Raw genomic sequence first — 25,072 nt, 5'->3', positions numbered from 1 at the left:
GTGTGAGCCGTCTGGGGCCGGTGGTGTGGGAAACCCCTCCCCCATCCGTACCTTCTTCCAGAGCAGCAGGGCCGTGCCCACGAGGCTCAGCGCAGTCAGGATGCCCGTGAAGGCGAACAGCAGGCCCTTCTGGGCACTCGGAGGAGGCGTTCGGTACCCAGTGTCTAGGAGGGCAGAGAAGCAGAGGGGTCAGCTACCCAGGAGAGGCCAGGCATGCCCCCAACCCCAGACTCCATGTTCTCCTTCACCCAGGACCCCTTCCCGACGAGGCCTCCACCCTGCTAGACCCCCAAAGCCCTGCCTCAGGGCCCCATCTTACACTTGATTTGCTAAGTCTTCTTTTGTGTTTACCATCTGAGTCTCTCTCTCTCTTTTTAATTCCTTGAATTCCATGACAGACAGACAGAGACAGCCTCCCCCAACCGGGCCCTGCGACCAGATCCACTCCCAGCCTAGCCAGCCCAGCCCATAGGCACTTGTGCCTGCTGTGCTGGGGTCTCTGGAGACAAGCCCGAACCTCCCCATGTGGGTGAGCCTCCCGGAGCTGCACCGTCTACCCAGGGGAGCGCTGCCCTGGGGCTGCTTGCAGGGCCCTGGCTGTCGTTTCTTTCCTTGGGCCCCTCTCTTCCCTGTGTGAAACGGTGAGAACCTGGACAGGTGCGCGGGCTGACGGAGGTGTTTCAGCCGGGGCTGACAGGCAGCCACAGCGGGAGCAGGTGGGGGCCCAGCCCTGCCCCAGCCTGTGGACCACATTCCATCCTCTCACCCTGCCCGCTCTGCCTCCACCCACCATGCCTCCTCTCCGTGTCGTGCCTCCTCGCTCTGGCTGGCAGGAACCTACGAAGTGCCAGCCATGAGCCCGCCCACAGCCAGACCCAGCCCTGACAGGCTCAACCTCATTCATCTCCGCAGTCTTTGACAGGCAGAGCACTGCCACAAAGGCCAGGCCCCAGGCATACCCGAGCTAGCAAGGTTGGGGTTCAAAGCCCAGTGTGTGGATTCCAAAGCCTCTGGTCCCTTCCAGTGGAATGGCAGAGGAAGGACAGAGGATCACGGCTTTGGTGAAGGACTCCTTTTTTTTTTTTTTTTTTTAAAAGTTTTTTCCTTTAGGGCCAAAAGAGATTTTTCCTATAGGGCCAGAGAGACAGAAAGTGAGAAGTCACACCCCACCCCCGGGGGAGATGGCCACATCTCAATCCCTTCTCCTCCATTCTCCTCTCAGAATTTTGGGCACGTACACACACGCCTGGTGTGAGTTTAAGCCGCTGGGTCCAGGACTCGAGCTATCATCGACTACGTGGGAGTCCAGCAACATAACCATTACGCCATCTGCTGGTCCCAAGGACTCGTTCTTAGCACAGTCCTTTGAGAATGTGATGAACACCCGGACTGTCCCCACATGAAAGTACAGAAGCGAGCACGCACATACACGAGGCCCCCAGCAATACCTACGTACAGAGCGTCACTGCAGAGCCCATTCCCACCGTCCTTACGCTGCAGGGGTGCTGAGGCCAAGGAGCCTGTGACTGGTCTCAGGTCACCTGCCATGGGTGGCTGGAGGCAGGGCCGCACCCCAGGACTCTGCCGTTCCCACACAGCACAGGATGCCTCACCCCCTTGCAGGGCTGGGGCTCCCCCAGGATGCAAACCATTCTCTGCTCAGATCCTGTGCCCCAAATTCTGCTGATTGGAGCCTTGAGGCCCTTGGCTCCGGGAAGCAGCACAGAGGAAGCCTCACCTCTGACCAGGATGAAGATGCCACAGCTTTGCGCCACGTAGTCATGCCAACTGACGTGGCAGTAGTAGGTGCCAGTGGCCGATGCGTCCGGCAGCTTGGGGGTGACCTGGCAGTCCAGTTTGTAGGTCTGGTTCTCTATGCCTGGGCCAGGCTGGCAGGTAATCCGCTCCTCAGGGCTCCTCACCCCGTTAAGATCTACATAAAAGTAGCTGACTGTGAAGTTCTTGAACTTGGGGGTGTACTGGTAAGTGATTTTGCAGCTGAAGCACACGGCTGTGTTGGCCAGGGAGACCACAATGGGGAGGCCATCCTGGGCCACAGACTGACCTCCTGCAGGGGAAGCCAAGGGAGGGGAGACAGGTCACTTGGGGCGGCCCCTACGAGCACCGAGGCTCCCACCACATGTACACGCCCCTTGTGTGGGTGTGTGCCCTACTTCTGCACACTCACTTCCCCGGGTGTGGCGCACTTACACACCCATGTGTGCAGGAACAGCCCAGCAGAAATGCCCCCGCGCTCAGGTATGGCTCGCACTTCCCAGAGCCTCGCTGTGCCCGGGAACCTCTCACTCCTTGTGCACCCACTGTGCTGGAGCAACTCACACTGGCAGCAGCTGCACACAGCTGGGCTTGTTCCTCTCAGGTCCTCAGCGTGCCCCGGGGGGGCTCCTGCTCCCCACTTACTCGCCAAGCACCGGGGCCACGCCAGGCCCACCACACACAACTCCCTCTCCTAATACACCCTGAAACTGAGGCCCACAGAGAGGAAGAGGCTGTGGGCCAGGGAGGTCAAGCCATCAGCTCCCTGTCCATCAGCAGGTATGGAGCGGAGCTGCCACCTCACCGGGGGCTGGGGACACCAGAACCTGAGCTCCCAACCCCAGTTCCCCAAGGCTGGCAGGCCGAGACGGATAGAAGCACAAGTCCAGGAAGATCAACAGCTGGTGACCGGCGGGAAGTCATGAGGGGAAGGGAAGCAAAGTAAGAAGCTGAGCACTTCCTGGCAGAAGGCGGAGAAGGAGGCAGGTCTGCCCACAGTTCTCCCCGTGCCAAGGGAGATGCACGCCGGACAGCCAGAGAGACAAGCCTTCCCGGAACCCGAGCTCGGCCAGGCTGCCTTTCACAGTGTAACACATGGTACCCCGCGGGCCATTTCCCGCTCACACTGAGGGTGATCCCCACGTGGCCACTTCAGCCATGACCATGGCGTTAAATGACCCAAGGCCAGTTCTGCAGGAGCCACCCCCTGCCCCCATCAGAGGCACCTTGGGAAACAGTCGGAAGCTCCCAAGCAGCAGCCTACCTGGCTGGGCCTCCCCACTCCTACAGGCTCCTGAGGTGCTGGTCAGATTCTGGGCCCGGGTCAGCGGCCACAGCTACATCTCTGCGCACGAGGCCCTCAGCTTCAGGCTCGCCTCCCCACCTGCCTCCCGGGCAGCAGAAGGGCCCACAGTCCTACCCTGGGGTGGGCAGAGGGCAGCCTGCTCCTCCTCTCAGGCCAGCTGCTGGTCAGGAGAAGATAGCACAGCAGAGCACTCAGAGGGGGCCACCAGGGGTACTGTGTTGGGGAACGAGCAGTGGTGTGGGCCGTGGGCCGTGGGCCGTGGGCTGTGGGCCTTCTGCCGTGCTGCAGGGCTGGGGCGAGGCCAGGCTGGGCTCGGGTCTCTTCAGCTCAGCCCTGGGCTGGAGCCCTGGAGCAGAGATCCTGAGAGGAGACCAGGCCTTCTGGAAGACATGGAGATGGGGACTGAGGTGGCCCTCCATGCTATTTCGAGCTTCCCTGTTGAGGCACTGAAGAGCCAGCCTCTCTCAAAGAACTCAAGGACTCGACTGGAGTCTGACTGCCACAGTGGGCAGAGCTTGTCCTAAATATGATGACGCTCGCTGTGGAATGGTCCTGAGCTGGCACCCGGGCCCTCCAGGCCAAAGAGCCCCCCAACCCAGGGTCCTCCTCTGGTGGATGGGGGGATTCCACACTCCGCTTTACATCTCTGGACTCTACTGCAGGATGGGTGTTTAATGACATGTATTAGTATTTTGTCATAAAATAGGGAGCATTGGTTCAAGGCAGAGGTTTGTCCAAGATGTGATGGGTGGAGGGGGTTGGGGGGAGGCTGTGCATGATCCCCAGGGTCCAGGGGAGGGGAGAGGGGAGGGCAAGAGCAATGGGGTAGGATGAGCTGGAAAGGCCTCGGAGCAGCAGGAGTGCTGCTCGCCTGCCCAGCAAAGGGCTGCTTCCTGCTGGGCACCCAACTCCAGGGCCCCTCTGCCTGAGGCTCCGCCTCCTCACCTGGCCCACTCCCACTTGGTCCCCCAGACTTGGCTCGGGTTCCACTTGCCATTTGGCTTTCATAGTGACCTCCGAGCAGCCCAGGCACGCGGTGGCCAGCTAGTGTTCCCTTGTAGGGCGGGGCTGGGAGCTGGCCAAACCACCAGGAACGCGGCTGCAGCGCCAGGGCCTGCTCCGGGCCTCCCGCTCCTCCTCTCAATGAACCTAAGAGGCCTGGACTGGGGAGGATGGGCATGCTGTCAGCACCAAGAAGCCCCTTCCTGTTTGTCCTGGCAGGAAGTCATTCATCCCATTGTCTTTAAAAATTCTCCCCTTTGGAAGTATCTCTAGAAAATGATGGAATCTGCTAGTGTAATTAAGCCAATCTTTACAATTCTGGGGAAATCTATATAAATAGATGTCTATTGTTCCATATTCTTCTGGGATTCGTTATTTTAAGGTCAGAGGGTTCGGATCATGAAAATGCATGGCCCTGGCTCAGGTCTGCCACAGCAAGGAGGATACAGGCCTCTGATGAAACTGCTTTTTCACAAGCTGAGGCAGCCTCTGCCCAGCTCAGTCAACCCCGACAGCCACCCTGGAGACAGAGGCCAGAGCTGGCCGGGTCAGGAGGCCTGCAGCTGCCGCTGGGCACTGGGCTGTGGCCTGGCAGTGTCGCTAATGACCTCCTTGTGTCTTCCTTTGGCTGGGGCGTCATCTCACCGAGCCAGGACCTGAGCTGTTGCCTGGTCCCCTCCCTTCTCCTGGACCCATGCCTCCCAGAGGCCTCTTGGGGTGCCAGCCGTGGGGGTCCAGACTCACCCCAGCACGACTCAGCACTGCAGACAGGGTCACAGTCATTTCCAAGTCCACAAGTTCTTTTCAGCTACCATTTGTTTCTGCTTCCCACAAACATTTAAGGGGTCCCAGTATGGCCACGGGTCTTGTCCTGGGCCTGGGGGTGCTACCTGCTCTGGTAACACCCCTGGTCTGGCAGGGAAAGCTGAGCCGGAGCCTGGGGCAAGAGAGCTGCTGGGGGAACCGTTGAGTCTGTGCCGGTGGGTTGGGTAGGGTATGTGGGTACCCTGGGGGTCCAGAAGGCACTCATGACCCGGAAGCAGGAGCATGCTGACAGACAGGAAAGAAAGTATACGGAAAATGTACCCTGGCTGGGTGTGACACGGGCCCTATGGACATCAAACGCCATGACATTCCCACGGGGTGCCAACTGGAACCCCATCTGCAGATGGAAAGACAGAGGGTCTAAGAGGCCCAAAGCCACGGAGTTCCTGAGGGGTGGAATTGACTTGAACCAGCTTAGTCTCGGGCCAAGAAAGAGCCAGCACCAGCCGGAGGTGTCCGTCACAGCTAGAGCTGAGCACAGCAGGGCCAGGACTGGGTTCACGGCGACACCAAGCACGGCAGCCAGCAGGTGCTCAGGGCAGGCTGGGCAGACCCTGGTGGGACTCGGAAGTTGTCAGTCACACTGCCAATAGTGGCTACTTGGCTCCCCAACCAGGTGGCTGCCACGGGAGGCGGGGGCGGGGGCGGGGCCTTGGAGAGCGCCAAGGGGCACTCGGCTTGCCCAAGAGGCCTGCTCCTCACCCCAGCCAAGAGGGGCTTCAGCGTGACCCTCACTGAACTCAGGTGTCCCTAGGCGAGGGCACCGTGGCTGCATCTGTCTCAGGCCCAGCAGCTGCTGTGGCTGTGTCATGCTTTGTCCCTTGTTCTGACAAAGGTAGCGTATCCCTCGGGACCATGTGGGCGGGGGTGGTGATCGGCCGGGCACTCTCTTGGGCTCTGCTCATCCCTGCTGCCTAGAGGGCAAATGGCCCTGGGGGAGGACCAGGGTGGACCGTGGGTGCCCCAGGGGCACAGCCTACCCGAGAGGTGCATGGAGGTGCCCCAAGGGAGCTTGCTCCAAACTCACCAGCACCCAGAGGGCAGGGCCAGCCTGACAGTCGGGCTCTTCTGCCCTGTGCTGCCCTCCCTGCCCTGCCGCCAAGCCGACCTTGGGCAGAGGAGGGCCTGCCCCACGCTCACACAGGCCCAGCAGCATCCGGAACGATGGCCACATCGGGTAAGTTCAGGGCTGGGCTGTGACCCAGGGCGGCAGACATGGCCGAGGACGCATCTGTGACTACGTGAGCACAGGGCCAGAGCTCCGAGCTCTGCTGCAGGGCACTCCCCAGCTCTGAGGGGAGGCGTCTAAAGGGCCCCAGGAGAAACTCCAAGTTGGTTTTCTAGTCATTCTCCAGGTCCTGTGGCTTCTTGGGCAGGCCAGGCTGGGACAGGCTCTAGGTCACAAGGCAGAAAGTGCAAGGAAGAGGGCAACAGAGGGTGTAGCAGTTACATCGCTGGACTCTCACAGGGTGACCGCAGTTCGAATCTCGGCCCTGATGGCGTCAAAACCGTACCAGACACATGTGTGCATGCCCAAAATCCCAGGAGAACGGAGGAAGAGGGATTGTGGTGTGGCCATCCCCTCAGGAGATAAATTCTCACTTTCCCTCTCACTGTCTCTCTGTCTTGCAAGCGCATGCACCCTAAGGCAAAAGCCTCTCAAGCAAAAGAAAGAAAGAAAGAAACTGTGAGGAGCTTCCAGAGTTTTCTGCCAAGGGAAGGGATTTGAGCTCTCCCACTGGGAGCCATTGGGAGGGTTTGCCCGTGGAGCAGGGCCTATAGGTGGCTTTGAGAAGCTCTTAGGCACAGCAAGGTCAGAGTTGGGGCATGGGGTGGAGGGGGTGGAGGGTGAGGACAGCGAGCGTCACACCTACATGTGTGACAGAGAGGGAGCTGCAGGAGTGGAGTGACCTAGCGGAGGTCGGGGTCAGGGCAGGTTTTTAGTTTTTGGTGTTCACCGGAGAGACACAGAGAGAAATAAAGTGAGAAATCACTCCCCAGGGGGGATAGCTACACCACAATCCCTTCTTCATTCTCCTCTCGGGATCTTGGGCTTGCACACATACATGCCCGATGTGAGTTTTAAGCTGCTGGGTCCAGGACTCGAACTATAGTCAGCCCTGTGAGAGTCCAGCGATATAACCATGACACCATATGCTGGTCCCCAGGGAAGCCTGGCTGGCGGTGGATGGGGTGGTGCAGACCATCAGGCCTGATGGGCAAAGTCCACAGGGGCAGGGAGAGGTTGGGGGAGGGCAGGGGGCAGGGCCGGCCAGTCCAGGATCGGGAAACCGTGTCCAGGGCCCACGTCCTCAGGGCCCCCTCCCAGCCCTGGCCAAGAGCTAAGCACGTCTTTACTGCCTCCAGGTCCTGCCCACAACCCCACAGGACTGCAGCACAGACATCCCGCCAAGCCGCAAAGACCCTGAGCCTGCCACCCCAGCCCTGACACTCCAGGGTCGCTGAGGGAGCCTGGGGCCTGGCCAGAAATGGGGGAGGGTGTGAGTGGGAAAAGCCAGGGTTCTGGAGGTACAGATGCTGCTGTCACGCCAGGCTGTGCCACCATGGACAGGTGGCTTTACTCCTCTACACTCAGTGTGCCCCCTGAAACACAGGGAGAGCAACAATGCCAGCCTGGGGTTGTGGTGGGACAGGCGCTCGGCGTGCTGGCCACAGGGCCAGGGACAAATGTGTCTGTGATCCTCTCTGTGAGTCTGCACGGGCACACACCAGATCTGCCCTTCCACCAGCAAAGTGACATCCCCCAGCTCAGGGCACACGTGCTCTGGGGTCCAGGCATGACAGGACACCCAGGGACCTATCTCTGACCCCGGCTTGTCAGCCTGGGCCCTGGCCTCAGCCCCCAGGCCCTGGTCTGGCAGACTCCCAGGCTGGCCCTCGAGGCCCCTGCCCGGGTGTGTGGTGTGTGTAGCAGAGGGGCGCTCAGAGCAGGAAGGATCCTCCCAAACAGCCTTCTGCTCTCCTCCTCCCACCCATGGTTCCGCCTCCCTCGTTAGGAAAGACTGTCTAGCACTCGCTGATGCCAGATTCCCTCCTTTTCCAGGTCTTTTTGTGAATCTGTAGCTGCACGAACTGCAGACCTTAGAATGAACAGAGAGCCACACACGTGTGCAAGCACACACACACACACACACGTGCGCACGCACACATGCATGCACCCAGGACCCCATGCTGAGTCCCGAGGGAGGGACTCGACCCTGGTGTGTGTAGGTGTCCACTCCAGCACCTAGCCTGTGGGTCACCAACATCCAGGATCAGGCCTCCCACCTCAGGCCTCCTGTCCCGCTGCCAGGCTGCTTGGGTCGGCTGGCTGTGAACCTCTGGATCTGCCATCCCGGGACCCAGACTCACCCTGCGGCTGCCGGCCTGAGCCGCAGGGGCTCCTGCTGGAGAAGACTCAGGAAGGAATCTGAAATCAATTTACAGGTCAAGATGAGCAACTGAGAAAAAGAACACGGAGCAGCTCATGCGTGGTGAGAGCATGCCTGCAACCTGGTCTCGGTCACATTCACGCAGCCGGCTCAGGGCTACACTGAAACATGCACCTCTTCACTCTGCTCCTGTTGAAGAGATGGAAAGCCCCTGGCCTGGGGCCTTGCTGCCCAGGCCCTGCACGGCCAGGCACACTGCCCTCTGGCCCTTACCGTGGCTCCCGCCCTCCCTGTCAGACACAGCCTACAGGCTCCCATGCCTTTGCCATGCGATTCCTCCACCGCTGGAAATGCCCCTCTTCCTTGCCTCTCCCGGGCTTGCGGGTCACCCTCTGTCTCCAGGACTTGCTCACCTCCTCCCCAAGGCACTCCTTGGGGTGCTTGCAGGCGTGGCCGGCCAGCCATAATGAGAGCTACACCCCCTTTTGCAGATGAGAAGACCAAGGCTCAGAGAAAGGAGGAGACTTGCGCAGAAAGCTGACAGTAAACGGTACAGATGGATGGTTAAATGTGTCCCTCGGAGTCTGTAACTCCACTCTCACCCACTGCTCCAAAATACGATTTCACAACCTCAAAGCAAGGGGGAAATTCTCAAATGAAAGCAATATGTTCTTTTAAAGGGTCCTAAAAACTCAGCTGTCTGGGCCAGCCAAGGGTGTGGCGGTTAAGGCAGCTGGATCCTGCCTGACTGACAGAGAGGTCTTTGCAGACTCACAAAGAGGTTTAGTCCTGGACCTAGTGGCTTGAGAATAACGCTGAGTATATGTGTGTGCGTGCTCAAAACCCAGAGAGGAGAGTGGAGGAGAAGGGATTGCAGCGTGGCTGTGATTTTTTACTTTCTTGCCCTCTCTCCTCTCTCTGTCCTTCTATGGTGGGTGCATGTGCTCTATGGCAAAAATATAAAAAATAAAATAAAAAATAAATAAAAACTCAGAAGACTGGGGTGAACTAGTGAATGGCCCAACACTGCGAGGCTGACACACCTGGGAAGGTTCCAGGTTCCCAATGAGAGACCTCCCAAGGTGCGCCTGTGCTGTGACCTGGAGCTGGCTGAGGCTGGGTGTGGATGGTGGCACCAGAAAGAAAACCTCGGACTGCCAGCTGGATCCAACATGGCTCACTGGCTAGTTCAAGTCCTAGACCCAGAGGCTTGAACATCACACCAGGCATGTGAGCATGCATGCCCAAAATCTTGAGAGGAGAATGCAGGAGAAGGGATGGCGGTGGCCATCCCCCCCAGGGGTGTTATTTTACTTCCCCCCCCCCTCTCTCCCTGCTGAGCACACACATCCTATAGCAAAAACTTAAGAAAAAAATGAACAAAACCCAAAGGCCATTTCTCCAAGTCAGCGTCACCTACTAGATAGACGTGGCAAGACATGTGGGGGATCAGGGCCTCAGAAACTACCCTGAAGCAGGAGGGGACAGTTACTGTTCCCCCAGCTCAGACAGAGCCCAGAGCAGCCGTGTCCACGGAGGGCCGACAGTGTCCCTCCCTGTCATGGCAGTGGACTTCAGAAGAAGAATACACATGTCTAAACTTGGTACCCCCTTACCGGAATGCTCCCGCGACTTCCCCTCCTCTCTGCCTCCCCTTCTTCTCCAGCTGCCCTGGCCTGCTCGCCCCTCCTCACTCATGGGCTGGGGCCCTGGCCCAGGTCCTCCCTCTGCCTGGAACTCAATCCCTTCCTGACATGGAGCAGCCATGGGTGAGGGCCAGACGTGCTGATCAAAGGTATCCACTCAGACTTAGGTCGATTTTAAAGAAAAACACTTTGATTCCCCAGCTACAGAAGAAAGCTTTTCCCAGTTTCTTGATTTTAGGCACGGCGTTTGCCCTCCAATTTAATTCTGGCAGCGCTCAGAGCTGGGCCTGTTTGAAGGGCCCCTCTGGACGGCCGCTGGTCTTATTACGAGCCCCGGCCTGTGCCCGAGCACATGTCCCAGGACGCACAGAAAAATGGCGAGTTGTCCAGGACACACATGTCGCATGTGAGGGCAAGTGGCCAAGTGGCCGGTGAGCGAGGGACATGCAGCTGGCCTGGGAGGTGACCTCTGAACAGAAGCGGCTCGTGGAGCCTTTAGCTCCAATGCCCTTGGAACAGCGCCCAGACTCTTCTCCGAATTACAAAGATGCATGAAGGTGCGGCTCGCCTTGGGCCATCTCCCCCGCCTGCCTGCGACCCTGCTCCCGCCTCTAGACCCCAGACACAATGCAGGCGCAGGACGGCCACACAGGGGCACCACCACGTGCAGACATCAAAAGTTTGTTCCCGAAACGAAATGCATCCGCTCCCCGAGTGTCAGCTGGGGCTTTTACAGCAGGAGCTTCCCTTTCACCCCTTTTTGCAAGGTGAGCTGCTCAAAGTTTGGGGTTCATTCAACAGTGTAGCTGGCATCAAAAGAGGACTCAGCTCCTCCCTTTTTTTTTTGGAGAGGTTTTCACTATAGGGCGCGTGCGCTCGCCAGACAGAGGGAGACAGAGAGATAGAAAACGAGAAATCACCCCCTGGGGGGGATGGCCACACCGCAATCCCTTCTCCTCCATTCTCCTCTCGGGATCTTGGGCATGCACGCACACGTGCCCGTTGTGAGTTTAAGTCACCAGGTCCGGGACTCGAACCATGGTCGGCTACATGGGAGTCCAGTGACATAACCATTACGCTAACTGCTGGTCCCTTTTTTCTTTTTTTTTTTTTTTCAGCTCCTCTCTTTATAGCCACATCTACCTACAAAGGGGGCATCAAGACGGGGTGAGGTCAGAGCTCTGCTCTTGTCTCCGAACAAACGGGAGTGGGTGAAATGTTGCGCACCCCCTTTCAGGAGGAAGTGAGTGCCCATCCAGAGTCCCCGGGGGCCCAGGCCCCTTCCCTGGGGGGGATCAGGGAAGCAGAGAGAGACTGGAAGTCCTGAGGCCAGGGAAACCCAGAGGCGGGGACCCCATTAACCTGGAAGGGGGCAGGGCTACGGGGGAGATGACCCAAGGCCTTGTCCTTTACATCACCATTCTCCAGGTCCCTTCGCCCCCACAGTAAAAGCGTGCTCACTACAGAAATTCTAGAAACCGCAGGGAAGGATGGGGAGAAAGCAGACTTCCTGCAGTCCTGCCGCCCTGCCGCTGCACCTGCCTTCCAAGCCCCATCGGGAGGGAGAGGAGCGGGTAGCCAGGTGGGGGAGGGGCGTGGAGGGGTTTCACACACCAGAAAGCTCATTGGTGGAAAGCCTAAAAATGCTGGCAGGCCGCCAAGTTGGGGGATGCCAATGCAGAGGCTGAGTTGAAACCAAGGGTCTGTGGGTGGGGTGGGGGGACGAGGTGGAGGGGGGCGAAGGCTGTCCTAAAACCCTGCTGAGGTCTGTGGGCAGCTCTGTCAGGACGCCCCACGCATTTTAGAAAGAGGACCAGAGAGATCTTTCGAGTTCCAAACAGCCTTCCCCAGCCTCCTAAATACCCTGGAGTTAGTGATTCATTCTGCGGGGTGCTTCCCTCCCCCACTCAGCCTTCTTTTAAAATGTAAACGCTTCTGGCTGTCAGCACTCTAACTCCTTCCTCTGGACGGTCCCCCCAATCTCTTTTATCCTGACTCCTCCCCTAGATCCTGTACCCTGGGGGCACTAAGTCTCGCCCCCTGCCCTCCACCCTCATCTTCCCCCCTTCCAGTCCAATCGCCAGCTTCCCCTGCCCGCCCTGGCCCGCCTCCGCCTGCCTCCTCCAGGACCAACCGCAGGGTGCTCTGGGCTGGCTGGCTCTTCTGCCAACAGGTCAGCAAAGATCCTGGCCTGGAGGCTGCACTGCAGCTCCTACTGCTTCAGGCCTTGACCCCTGACCTGCAGACCCTCCCCTTTGTCCCTCCTTCCTCCCTGGCTCCCTAAGCTGCATCTTCGTGGCCCACCTCTTAAGGTTGAGTTCTCGTTCCTTGGCTCTGCCCATAGCCTCATCTGCCCCGGGTGAGCTTGGGCCTGCCCCAGGCACCTCTGAGCTCCTGCAGGCTCAGAACCACAGGAGAATGCCCTGGGCACAGGGCAGAATAGAGATAGGGAGAGCGCTGGCCTAGGGCTGGGAGATGCGCCATGGAGAAAGCAGCCTCTGAGCTTGATCTTGCCAGGCCACTTGATTGTCACCAGGTGGCAAGGGAGAGGTCACTGTGCAGGCCAAGGGAGCAACAGGTACAGAGGCTCAGGGTCTTGAATGTGACTGGTTCTCCAGGGATGAAGAGTCAACTGGCGGGGCTCGAAAGTGGGGGACAGGATCTGGGGAGCAAAGGGCAGCCCAGGCGAGGTTAGAGCGAGTTGATAGCCCGAGGCTGTTGTGGTGGTGGTCTGTGACCCACTGTCTCCTGGTCCTCCAGTCCTTAGGATAAGCCTGAGAAGGGGCTTGCTAATTGGAAGCGTGTGTAAGTTTTCAGTTTTGGTGTATGTTGCCAAGTGGCCTTCAGAAATGTGTCTTTTGGGAATGGGCCACGATACAGTGATAGAGCGAGGCACCTGCAAGGCTGAACCCTGTGGGAAACTTCTGGGTCGGTGTCCAGAGCATGCCCTGAGTCCACTGGGCACACGTGTACCCTTGACCTGGGGCTGGCTGAGGCTGAGACTGTGGACTGAGGTCCTCTTGAGGTGCGTTTCTCTCTCCCTCTCTCTGTCTCTCTCTCTCTCCTCTCTCTCTCTCTCTCTCTCCCGCTCATGGAAGAAATAAGTAAAAATAATTTTAAAGGAAAGAAAGAAATGTGCCGTTGGCCCTGTGGCCTCTGGTTGTGTGGGGAGCAGCCCATGGAAGGGAGGACCCCTGCCCCTGGCTTGGGCTGAGCTTGGTGTCCCAATCCCCTGGCCTAGCAGCAGCAGACGCCAATCTGACCAGGAGCTCCTGGGGCTTCTGGCGCTGCTTTCCCCACCACAGCCATGCAGTCCTCTGCGGGAGGGAGGCAGCTCCCTGCAGGCCACTGTGCGGACTTTTCTGGCTGTTGCAGGCACCCCGCACAGCCCGGCCCAGCCGCCTACACAGCAGGAGCCCCCAGGCTCAGCACGCATAAAACTGAGAGGCCCTCAGAAGGGAGGAGCTTCCGAATCTCGCCAAGTCATGCCCATCACTTCTACCCTGCCCACCTTGGACCTACACCCCTATTCTGAGCCTGGCCCTGTGCCCCACGCAGCATTCTGGGAGCTCACGTTTGGCAAAGGCACCGTCATGGCTATGCCCTGGTGTGTCCAGAGACAGGGAGTCACCACTGGTCCGGAGGAGGCCTGGGGGGGCATGGCGAGACCCTCAGGCTGAGAGGTTCCTGAGTCCAGGGGCTCAGAAAGGGTGGAGGGAGTGGCTCTGTGGCTAGAGGGTACGTGCGAGCCTCTCTCTGGGAAGGCCGGCTCTGAGACCTCTCACTCATTGCACCCTAGGACCCTGTCCCCAATGGTCACAGACTCACAGACCCTCCTAGTGCCAGGACTTCTGTCATTGCTGAAGGGAGGCCTACGAGGAGGATGCTAAGCACCGCGATGGGTGAGAAAGTGGTGGCTCAGAGGAACCAGGTGACACAGCCCAAATTTCCTAGGACTCAAATGCAGGCAGGTCAGGTTGTCCTCACTAGGTGGCAGGTGCTCTGCCTGCCCAAATCACATTCTCCTCCCCCTCCTGCCCCTCGCCAGCTCCTGACTCACCCCTCCCTTCTCTGGCTTCAGCCCCTTGCCGGAAGCCCATACTCCCACAACTCTGACACCTCTGCCAGGCCCACAGGGAGCAGGTGGAGAGGCAGGTCCTGTGCCAGGGTCCACCTGCTCATCCACAAGACACAGAGGTTGGGTCACTGTACATGCCAGAGAGGAGCCCGAGGATCAGAGAGGGTAGGAGTGTCACACCAGGGTGACCACCTAGACCTTCGGTCTTCCTCCAGGTGCCCTCCTGGTAGCCTCAGGCTCCACCCTGCTCAGACCTGGCAGTGGGTGCCTGTGGTCAGGCAGCTAACCCCCACGTACTGTTGCTCTTTCCCGAGTGTCTGCAGGGCCGAGCTCTGTGCTGGAAATCAGGATTGGAAACCAGGAGCACACACGCCCACACTTACAGTCCATGCAGGAGGTAGAGAGAGAGGGGACAAGTGGCCTCGATGGGAACACGCACCCTGGGGAGGCCCAGTGTACACAGGTGCGTCAGTGTTCACAGACGCAAACAGGAAACCCCCAAAGGCCATCAGCACTAAAGAAGCTGCAGTCTACTTGCCCAGCCGTGCTCCCGCAGGGCCACACCCCTTCTCTGTAAAGCACCAGAGCGCAAATATTCCAGGCTCCATCCTCTGCATCTCAACCCTGCATCTCTGCCCCGCAGCTCAGAAGCAGCCACGGGCTGCTCTGAGTGAGTAAGCAGGGCCGGGATCCAATAAAACTATTTTTTTTTCCTTAATTTGCTTTAGGGCACATACAGATAACCAGAGAAAGAGAGTGAGAGGGAAATTAAGAAAGCACCCCTGGGGGGATGGCCACACCACATCTGTCCCTTCTCCTCCATTCTCCTCTGGGGATTTTGAGCATGCACACACATGTATCTGGAGTGCTTTTCAACCACCGGGTCCAGGACTTGAACTGTGCCATCAACCATGCAGGAGTCAGTTACCTTAACTACCATGTCACCAGCTGGCCTGGACATAGAAATTTTAATTTTGAATTATGTTCACATGGTGCAAGATAGTCATCTTTTGATTTTTTTTCCCCAACCGTTTTTAAAATGTAAAAACCATTTACAACTCTCAGGTCCTGCAGAGAGGCAAGGGGTAGGATTTAGCCCCTGGGCCGTGCTTGTCGACCTTCCCTCTACAGCAGTGACAGCTAGTGAACTACAGTCAACGACACCGCTTAAAAAGCATCACGTGAATGAAAGAAGCGAGTCAGAAAAGAGCACATACAGCATCGGTCCAACGCCACGAACTCCACAGCCAAGCAAGACTCACCTATTCGGTGTAGGGATTTGTACTAGAGGATAAAACTAAAAAGAAACACCCTAAAAGTCAGGGTGGTAGGACCGCTGGAGAGAGGGCTGGGGGGTCTTTGAGGAGGCAGTGCCAGGGGCTCTGGGCACCAGGATGTTCTTTCCTGGCCAGGTGACATGGCACAGCCTGTCTCATGGCATCTAAGGCACCGTACTTTTCCGTGCATGCATAACATTTCACAATTAGGAAGGAGACCTAGCAGGACGGTGAATCCCTGCCTGCAGGCATGCGGGCCCCAGAGCATGCTCAGGCATCCCTGCCACCCAGCCTTTATTCACAATGACCTGTCACCTGCCCAGCCTACCAGTCCCCCTCCCTTCCTGCCGTGTCCCCTCCTGCAGGGGCCTGTCCAGCACTCCCTCGCCCCACCTCCAGCAGAGGCGCTTCTCCTCCACCCGCCTCTGCCTGGCAAGCTCCTTCTCAGAATCAGACAAAGATGAAAAGCAGAGGCAGTCCTGACAGAGGCGAGGAGCAGTGAGAAGGGAGGCCAGATACCTCTGCCTGGGAAAGGTGCAGGCGCCCACCTCCCTCTAGACAAGAAAGGGAGCGGCGACATCTGAGGCCAGAGCAAACAAGGAGGGAAGGCTGGCAGGCTTCGGCCTTGTCTCACAGCTCCCACCAGCCCGAGGCACCCGTGGCTTGTCCATGCCCGGGGCCCCCAGTGCCTGGAACTGGTCCTTCTCCGGGGTCTTTGGGAAGTAAATACAGGCCCGGAGTGGCAAAGCCAAGAGGAAAGTTTGGGCTTTTGCTGAGGACACCAAGGCTCAGGAAGGTTAGATAAATTGCCCGAGGTCACACAGCTTCAAGAGAAGAACTCAGGTCTCTCTGGCCCCTGTCCTTGGGGATGGCTGAGGGCCGGCGGAAGCAGAGCCAATACACAGGAGCAGCGGCTCCTGAGCTAGAGTCCTGGCTCAGTCCGACGGGCTGGGAGAGGGCTGGGAGCCAGAGGGGATGAGACCCCCATCCCAGGATGGGCTGGAGGTCTCCGGAAGGGAGTCTGGGCTTACTCAGGGGAGCCAAATCTCAGGCTCCAAGCTGGTCTGCAAGGCGGGCAGATGGCTAAGACCCACTGAGTGGTAACCAAAGCTGGGCTCTGTCCTAGGGGGTCCTGGCGGTGTGGTAATAGTCCTGCCCTGGGTGGCAGGGCGAGTAGCAGAACTCGGATTCAGCATCAGGCTGAATGCCCCCAGCCAGCGCTCAGCCGGGCATCTGACCCTGGGCCTCAGGGGGGCATGGAGTCCACCACGGACACAGTTGAGGGTGCCCGCTCGGTTTCGGAGCTGGCAGGTGGTGGGGCAGGTCCCACCAGCAGTGGGGAGGTCTGGAGGGTGTGGAGAGGCCAGGTTCCTTCCAGGGGCTCAAGGCTCTGAGACACAGGGTGGGGAGGGACGTGTAGTGACAACCAGATGACCTGGGCCCCTGGAAGGGGCCAGTGGGCCTAGCAGGGAGCCGGTGTTTTCAGCTCTTGTGAAAGAGCGGAGGAGTTTCTCTTTCGTGTAAGGTTTGTTGCAATCCAGGGGAAAAGTTGTTTTTTGTAGTGAAGGCTGTTTCAAAAGGGCTTTTCCGCGGCAGGGCCCTGTAAAGCCTCTTCACTGAGTTTCCAGGACACTCAGGGTGTCTTGGGAGGAGGGAGCACGCAGAAAAAATGGTGGCATTTGGGGGCACTCAAGGTAAAAGCGACTGAATGTGAGTTCCAATGCGCCGGCACCAACACACGGCCTTTGGAGCTCTGGCCGGCTTTGGCAGGTCGTCTGTGGGAGGGGTTGGAAGGGACCTCCAAGAAGTGCTGTCACAGGGGCCTGGGCCTCAGCCGTGGACCGGTCAGCTCCTGCCTCACCAGAGTTGATTTTCCTTTGCAAAGAAAGGAGAGTGGCCCTGAGCCCACAGGCCCCGAGTCCCGGCTTGGGCAGAGGCCCACCTGGGTCTGAACCTGCCTCCACTCTCAGTGTGGTCTTCAGTAGGCCAGCCGGCTCTCCCAGCCTTCATCTGCCTGTCCCTCAAAAGGAGCTGGGGTACCACGTGTTCCCTGAGGGGTGCTCTGAGGACAGCGGTGCCCACGTAGGGGCTCAGTGAAGGCCAGGTGATGTAAGAAGAATCACAACTGCACGGTACAAACGAAAAGGGGGGGGGGGGGGCAGCTCCTGGGAGCCTCCGAAAGCCTACGTGAACACGAAGGAATAGCCCCAACTGCCTGGCGAGACCCCCCGAGACAGCGAGAGCTTCAACTGGTGTCCAGGCCCAGCAGGGTGGAGAGAAGCCAGTGGAAGATACTCAGCACTGCCCAAGGCTGGGCGTGAGGGCCTCAGTGCTGGCAGCTCCAGAAACATCCACGCCTGGTGTTTCCCGGCCTGCATGAACTCGCCAGAGGCCACCCAGCCAGCTTCCACGGGCGCCTGGGACCAGGAAGAGAGCGCCAGCCTCAGCCCACAAAGACCCCGTCCTGTCACGAGACACTTGGCTGGTTATGTCACAGGGAGGCCCAACTCTTGTAGTGTCAGTGACAGCTCTGCACCCCGGATACAGTGCCCTGGGTGGCTGGGCTGGCCTCTCCTCCCCCAGCAAACGGCCCAGCAGGTTCTACACCGCACAACCCCCGCCAGCATTGGCACGACCCTATGGTGCCCACCCATCTTGTAGGAGGGCCAGGCCAGGCCGCACCAGGGACGGGGGGAGACAGTTAACACAGCAACGAGGGGAGAGCTCTGCCCCCGCCCCTTCAAAGCCACCTGGTAAGGCATCAGCTAAACATCTCCCAGGTCCCCGAGGGCTTCCCCTGTGAAGTCTGCGATGTTCAAACGGCAGCCAGCACGTCCCCAGAGACAGGTCCCTGGGAATTAGCTCAGCGGCCGCCGGATGAAAGCCGCTCTGATGTGCAGCGGTGAGTCCGCGAGAGGACGGGGTGTGCGTGGGGGATCGGGGGGGTGTTACCTGCCAGCTGCAGGCACCAGGGCAGCAGGAGCACACCCAGGAGCCGGGGGGCCGGGAGGGGGCCGGGAGGGCTCTGGCTGCCCAGCGGGGCCCCCCACCGCGGGGGCCGGCTCTCCATCTGCCGCCTGCGGGTCCTGGACAGCTCAGGCAGTGTCCCTTCTTCCTCTTTCAGTCACAGGAGAGACGCTGGCACTGGCAGTGCAGTTCCCCTTCTCGATCCACAAAGCTCCTCCCTGGTGTCCTCTGCTTCCTCAAGGCTGCTCTGGCCTTCCCCTCTCCATAACCCCGACCGTCCTCCCCCGTGCAGGGTGCCTGCCAGACGAGGCGTCAGGGGCCCTCACGGTCCAACCTGCCTCCTCCAGCCCGTCCAGCAGGCATAGTGACCATGCAGAGGGCACAGGGCCTCGAGTCACCAGGTCCTGAAGCAGAGTGATCCGTAAATGACACACTGGGCAGCCCTGGCCAAGAGCAGGGCTTTGGAAGGAGTGGAAGTGGGGGAGAGTTAAGCGGTAGGTGAGTGACGGGAAGGGGCAGGAGCCACCTGTGCCAGCTTGGAGATGGCCAAATGTCCCCTGGGGCCCAGAAGCAGGCTGCCCATCGCTAGCCCAGCCATGGGCCACTGCAGGCCCCCAGAAGTCCAGGGGATGCCTCCTTTCTGGCCCACCTCACAGTCACCTCTCCCCGTGGCTCCTGTGTCCTAAATTCGCCCTCACCCCCACGCTGTGAAACACACTAACTGCTTCCCTGTCTGGCTCACATCATGGCCCGCTCCGCTTCCAGTGCTGCCAACCCAGACACAGCCGCTGTTGGCCCCCTGCCCCTTCCTCCATGGACTGGCGGCTTCTCGGCTTTGGCATCCTGAGCCTGTGCCGGGCTGGGTGGGACAGGGGCCACACTGTGGGCGTCTGGAGCAGCAGCGGGAAGGGCTGTGGAGTGGGGTGAAGACAGGCTCAGGCAGGCAGAGGAAGCAGGTAGGGGGTGCCCGGTCTTTGGCGGGCCGAGCACTCACCTCCGTCCCACTAGCACCCACTCTCCACGAGGTGATGTGGTACCCCAGATGCACAGTCCCGGGGGAGCACTTGCACACAGGACAGGCCCGTGGGTCCACAGTGCCACCCCAGCCGGGCGATGTTGAGCCCTTCTCCCTAGCCCCTTTCTGGGCTCCCTGGCTGCAGCCCCCTTGGTGGCATCAGGGGGTCATTGTCACTCCTTTGCTCGAATGCACATGAACAACGAAGCCAAAAGACATGCCCGCCACAGCCAGGAGCGCCAGAGGCCAGCGAGGGAGCAGAGGCCGCCCAGCAGGTGGGGAAGACGTGCGAGCAGGAGCCAGCTCCTACAGCAGGGGCGGCGAGGACCCGGCGGTATTGACTGCTGATCCATCACGGTGATACACGATCGCTCGTGTCACAGTGAGGCACAGATAATCTGCTTCACGCTGCTCGCCAGCTCCTGGGGGGGCAGGTTGTCTCCGACCTCGATGCCATGGTGACAGACGTCACGTCAGTGCCTCGGTGCGCAGAGGGAGCGTTCTCAAGGCATCGGCCTGTGCCTCCGAGTCTCGTAATGACTTGGCACTGGGAGGCGGCCGCGAAACACGGCCTCTGCTCTGCTCTGAGTCCCAGCTCGCTGCTCCGGCCTGTCTGTGCTGGGGCCTCTCTGCCTCTCATGGACAACCCTGCAGCCCTGGCTGTGCGCCCCACGCCCCGGCGTGGCACCCCTGGAGCTCCCAGAGAGCGCCGTCACCTCTGAGCCTGGGTCCTGCCTGCTGCATCCTGGGAGCCACTCCTGTGTCTGCAGGCCTGGGGCCCCCTGTAGCCTTCCTCGATTTGGACCCCCTTGTGCCTGGAAGGGTGGTGGGGTGCAGATGGGGAAAGGCCTTCCCCAGCTTGCCATAAAGGGAGTGTGTAACCGTCACAGCTCCCAGGACGCTCTCGGCGGGCCTCAGTGAGATGGCCAACTCCCGTGTCGGGGAGGAGGTCTCAGGCTGGAGTCCCTCTGTCCGTCCACCATTCGTTCATCACAGGCTGCTGACGGCCTCCTCTGTGCAGGCACTGATTCAGAGAATGGTGCAAAAGTGAAGACCCCAGCTTCAAGCACTGTGGCCAGAGAGGGAGTGAGGGATGAGCCCAGAACAGTTAGAGCAGGGCAGCCCAGAGCAGTTGCTAAACCCGGGGCCTGCTACAGGGGTGTTCCGTTGCCCAACCAATTTACCTCGCTGCAACTCTCTGAGGTAGGTACTCTAATTGCTTCCACTTTACAGCTGGGGAAACTGAGGCACGGGGAGGTTAATGTGCCGCTGACCACTACTCAAGCCCACCTCAATGGCAGAAATGTGTACAAAGCAAAGCAGGCTGAGAAGTGAATTAGCCAGGGTAGAGGATGGGGTGCCCAGGAAGGCTTCATGGAGGAGGCTGCAGTCCTGAAGGAGGAAGCGGATAGGAAAATGGGAGAGCAGAGGTGTCCCCTGGTCTCCACAGCTTTCCACACCGAACCACAATGGCCTCTCCTCTCAGTTTACTTCCACGAAGTGCCCACTGGGTGCCAGGCAGTGGGGGTACAAAACACACATCGTAGCTTTTCCCTCAAGACCCTCCCTGTCTCAGGAGGGGACCAAACCCTCCCACACACAGGATTTCCAAAGGCCCGAGTGAGTGAGCCAGGGCGGAGGGGCCTCCAGCTGACCTCCACCTTGAGGACCTGGGCTCCCCACAGTTCCTTCCCAGCAGCACACAGGAAGCAGAAGCGTGGTGGGAAGGGGACCTCTCTGCTCCGCCCCAGCTGTGGAAGCCACTTCCTTCCTCCCCACAGGCTCCAGCCCTCGAGGGAGGCCAGCAGGAGGGAACCCTGTGGACAGCCCCCCTGCACCGGTGGCCTAGACAGGAACCTTCCAGCCCTTGGTCCTTCAGGCCCCGCTGCTCAGGGAACCAGGGGTACCTCTCCTGGCTCCCTGCTTTTTTCCCTGTGGCACCCCACGTCTAAGGGCAGCCTTCCCTGCTCCCAGGAGTGCCCGGGTATGTGGGTTGCCTCGGGGCCCCCTTCACCATGCAGCATCTCTGTGGTTTGGGTGGCACTGACCCCACTTAGAAGGTCACCCACCTGGAGGCCACCACTAGGCAGTTCCTGCCGGGCTGAGCCTGGCAGGTCGAGCTCCGATGTGCCTCCCAGCTCTGACTCCCCGTCTGCTGGGCTGGTTTGAAGGCATTTGCTTCACAGCAGACATGGTTCTAAAGGCTTTATGTGCACTGACTACTTCAGTCCTCACAGAAACTTGTGTGGGAGGTGCTATTATTGTCCCTGTTTTACAGATGAGGAAACTGAGGTTCTGAGAGCAGAAGCCACTTGCCCGAGGGCACACACAGTGAGTAACCAGTGGGGTGGGACGTGAGCGTCCACTGCGGTGCATGTCCCCGGCTCTGCAATCGGGGCTGGGTTAGGTTTCTCACCTTACGGAGTTAGTGATAGAACAAACTAGAATAAATGGCATCCTTGTGGGCTCAGAGGGGGTCAGAGTCACTCTTGGGTCAGAGCCAGAGTTTTCCCACAGGACATGGACCACAGTTAGACAAGGCTGTCGCTGCAGCTCTGCCAGGGGAGGCAGCAGGGAGCGCGTGCCCGCGTCCCAGCCCTGCCATACTGAAAGCAACCCTTACCTGGGAGAGAGCAAAATCCTAACAAAGGTGGCACCATTTTTCAGCATCAGTTCCACGTCTGTCACGCATGTCCCTGGAAGAGATAAGCCCAGGCAGAGAAGCTAATCGCTGGGGGTCCTCCAGTGGCAGGTGCCAGAGCCACCAAGTCCTGCACTAATGAGACACCCCGTCCCTTTGCGGCCACTCAGGACAGCCCCAGGGTTGCGCTGTGCTGGTGGCGCCACCTGGTGGCGGACATGGGCAAGCCCTCACCTGAGTGCTCCCGGCGTTCCTCGTCTCAGGAGGTGCAGCAGCCTGAGGGCCACCTCCGCAAGGTCAGGCCAGGGCTCAGCAGGATAGGGCGGCGGATGGGGGAGTGGCAGGGACAGACAGGACCAGGAGTGTGCTGCAGGCTGCAGGACGGTCTGCAGGGCGTGGCAGCTGCAGGACTCTGACCCTCTCTGGGCATCCAGGTGGCCAGGCCCCATTCCAACAAGAGGGTTCTGCTGGGAGCACTTTACAGTCTTTCTAAGGGAGCCTTCTTTGGAGCCGGTTATTGGCTGCCGGGCAAACCAGTGCGCAGACTGAGGCCTTCCGGCAGTTCAGCCAATTAAAGAAACAATTAGCCTCCCCTGGGGCTAATTCCTGCTTCATCCCCCACAGTTCTGTGGTTCTGTGGGACCGAAGCCTCCACCCTCTGTGAGCAGGGTGTGTGGGCATGGCAGTAACTAATTACTCAGATTCTGGCCCCACCCCAGAGATCCAGCCCAGCTTGGGGTCCAGGAACCTGCATTCTTTTCTTTTCTTTTTTTTCTTTTTTTGAAGAGGTTTTTGCTATAAGGCACATGTGCTGTGCTCGTCAGAAAGACAGAGACATAGAGACAGAAAGTGAGAAATCACCCCCCCCAGGGGGGATGGACACACTGCAATCCCTTCTCCTCTATTCTCCTCTCCGGATCTTGGGCACGCACGCACATGCGCCTGGCATGAGTTTAAGGCACCGGGTCGGGGACTCGAACCGCGGTCGACTACATGGGAGTCCAGCGACACAGCCATCACACTAACTGTTGGTCCCCAGGAACTTGCATTTTAACTGACCCTGTTTCCCACACTTGAGAAGCACCTTTGAGTCTGGGTCAAGAATCCTCCCTTCCCAGCAGAGCGGCCCTGTGTCCTGAGGATGGGGACCTGGAGCCAGCCCACCTGGGTTTGCAGCCCACCTTGTCTCCTCAACCTCTGGGCAGTTTTCTTTTCTAGAAAACGCCCCGCTCAGAGAGGTCTGGTGGGAGCAGTTGAAGTTCCAGAGGTCACGCACTTTGCAGAGAGCAAGCTGGGCATAGTGGACCACCGACCTCCTTATCCAGCCTCTCTCGTAGGTCCCTCTGTGAGGGGCTTGGGGAGTCAAGGAGAACAGTTAGGGTCCCACAAAGGCAGATGAGGGGGTGCAGCCAGAGAGTGTGTGGTTATGCAGAAATAGCAGGAAGGGAGGCCCTCCAGGCACCCCTACTTGACAGGGCAGTTAGGGGCTGGCCTGAGAGCTGGCCCCTTGGGGTCCTCCCAGTGCGCCCCAGCTCAGCCTCGATTCTCCAGGAAAGCCCGACTCCCCACTCCCCTTTCCTTACACTGTGGCTAGGCCCACCCTGGGATCAGGGCAATGGCAGGGCCATGTAGACCTCAGCCAAAGAGGGGGTCAGAGACAGCCAAGATCCCAGAGCCAGCACCTCTGATTCCTGGAGGGGTCCCCCCAGAAGAGACTCTGAGTCACCCCCTACTTATTCGACTCATGCCCGGCCTCAGGGCCAAGCCTGTCCTGCGTGTCCACTCTACAGGACACAGCCTGACACCCACCTGGCTAAGTCACAACCCAGTGTGGACCCTGCGTGGTAGGGAGTAGCTCCAGGCAAGGCGGGGCCTGCCGTGGAGGCTGACGACCAGGCATTCATGGAGGCTCCAGAAGAAGCTTCCAGAAGTAGACACAGGGGCTGGCAGGAGGGGAGGGCCTTGGGTCCAGGCTGAGGTGGAGGCTGGAGAGAGGCCCAGCAGAGCTGGCCTGGGAAGGCCTCTCTCCTCACTGTGTCCCCCCCTCCCCCATAAAAACTCTCCAGCAGCCATAGTCTGGTGACTAAAACCGTTTATTTAACTATTTTGTTCAAAAATCACTGGGATTGCAACTGGTACCCACTTCTACTGCTTTCCGCATGTGGGCTGGTCTCCGGCCTCGCTCGGAGCGAGCAGCTTTCTGGCCGTTCCTGCAGCTCTGAAGAGAAGCTCTCCAGGGACGCTGTGGTTGACGGTGACCGCGGTCTGCCTCTGGGACAGGGAAGGGGAAAGGGAAAAGCCCGCTAGTCTGGGCCTTGGGCTGTCAGCCCACGTGTGCCCGGCAGGCGGGGCGCAGGCCAGGCCGACTGGAAATTCCGCTCGGCACAGGCCACAGGCACCTGTCCAGGAACTGCCTCCCCCGCCAGGCAGAAGTGTTTTCAGGCTTTTTCATCTGACTTGACTTGGGTGAGAGGCCTGTGCAGCCCTGCCTGGCGGGGAGCCTGAGCCTGAGTCACCGTCACCGTCTGTGGCTTCCCTTTTCCCTGCTCTGCTGCCCACTGTGTAAGCCCTTGGGGACTGGCATGTCGGGACGATGGGGATGCAGGACCTCGCCAGGCACGGCTGGCCTCGGTGTGGGCAGGAGGCCCCTTCATTCCTCACACACAGCCTTCCTGCCTCCTCTGAGCCTGCCACCCCCGGCTGGGCAGGCCGGCCCCTGGCCCAGGGTGCGAGGGTGCGGGAGCATGGGGACAGGAGGGGAGGGAGAGCCTCCTTACTGGGAGTGTGGCCGGGGTCCACGTTCTCAGCTGCTCTTGAGGCACGTGCTACGGTGACCACGTTTTGCAGGTGAGGAAACCAAGGCTCAGGCCACAGAGCTGGCAAGGCAGTGGGGTCACGGCACTGCCTGTGACAGTCTTTGGGGTGATCGCAGTCCTGCCTGGGCTGGGTGTGAGCCCCTCCCCTGCTCCCCTGCAGCAGTCTCCACCCCAAGGAGGGGGCGTCTCCACTTCCGCAGGTGCCCGGGCCCACACATGGGAATCTCTTGAATAAATGAGACATAGAGTAAGTGTCCCTGTGAAGAGCCCTCTCCCCAGTACCGAGGTGGAAAGGCACCTCCGGAGGGAGGTCCCGGGAAAGTCCGTGAGA

The 25,072-nt window shown here is 59.5% G+C and overlaps 1 protein-coding gene across 2 annotated transcripts in view; it reads right to left on the bottom strand.

Annotated features, from left to right (window-relative positions):
• NFAM1 (NFAT activating protein with ITAM motif 1) overlaps positions 1–18,452 on the bottom strand; it is a 35,260-nt gene extending 16,808 nt beyond the window's left edge. Inside the window, exons 1-3 of one of the 2 annotated variants that reach the window (XM_014588685.2) lie at positions 18,255–18,452; positions 1,739–1,933; positions 52–164 (exon numbers count right to left, since the gene is read on the bottom strand). In XM_014588685.2, coding sequence (XP_014444171.1) covers positions 52–164; positions 1,739–1,933; positions 18,255–18,372 — 426 coding nt within the window. In that variant the 5' untranslated portion in view covers positions 18,373–18,452. Of the gene's footprint in view, positions 1–51; positions 165–1,738; positions 2,069–18,254 lie in introns of both variants that reach the window. The other variant, XM_006150697.3, reaches the window with a different exon arrangement.
• Positions 18,453–25,072: the final 6,620 nt, after the last annotated feature.

The sequence above is a fragment of the Tupaia chinensis genome, unplaced genomic scaffold (assembly GCF_000334495.1).
Source record: "Tupaia chinensis unplaced genomic scaffold, TupChi_1.0 Scaffold000294_5, whole genome shotgun sequence".
Lineage (NCBI taxonomy): Eukaryota > Metazoa > Chordata > Mammalia > Scandentia > Tupaiidae > Tupaia > Tupaia belangeri.
Note: the sequence above shows the minus strand (reverse complement) of the source record. Positions and strands in the feature narration are given on the sequence as shown.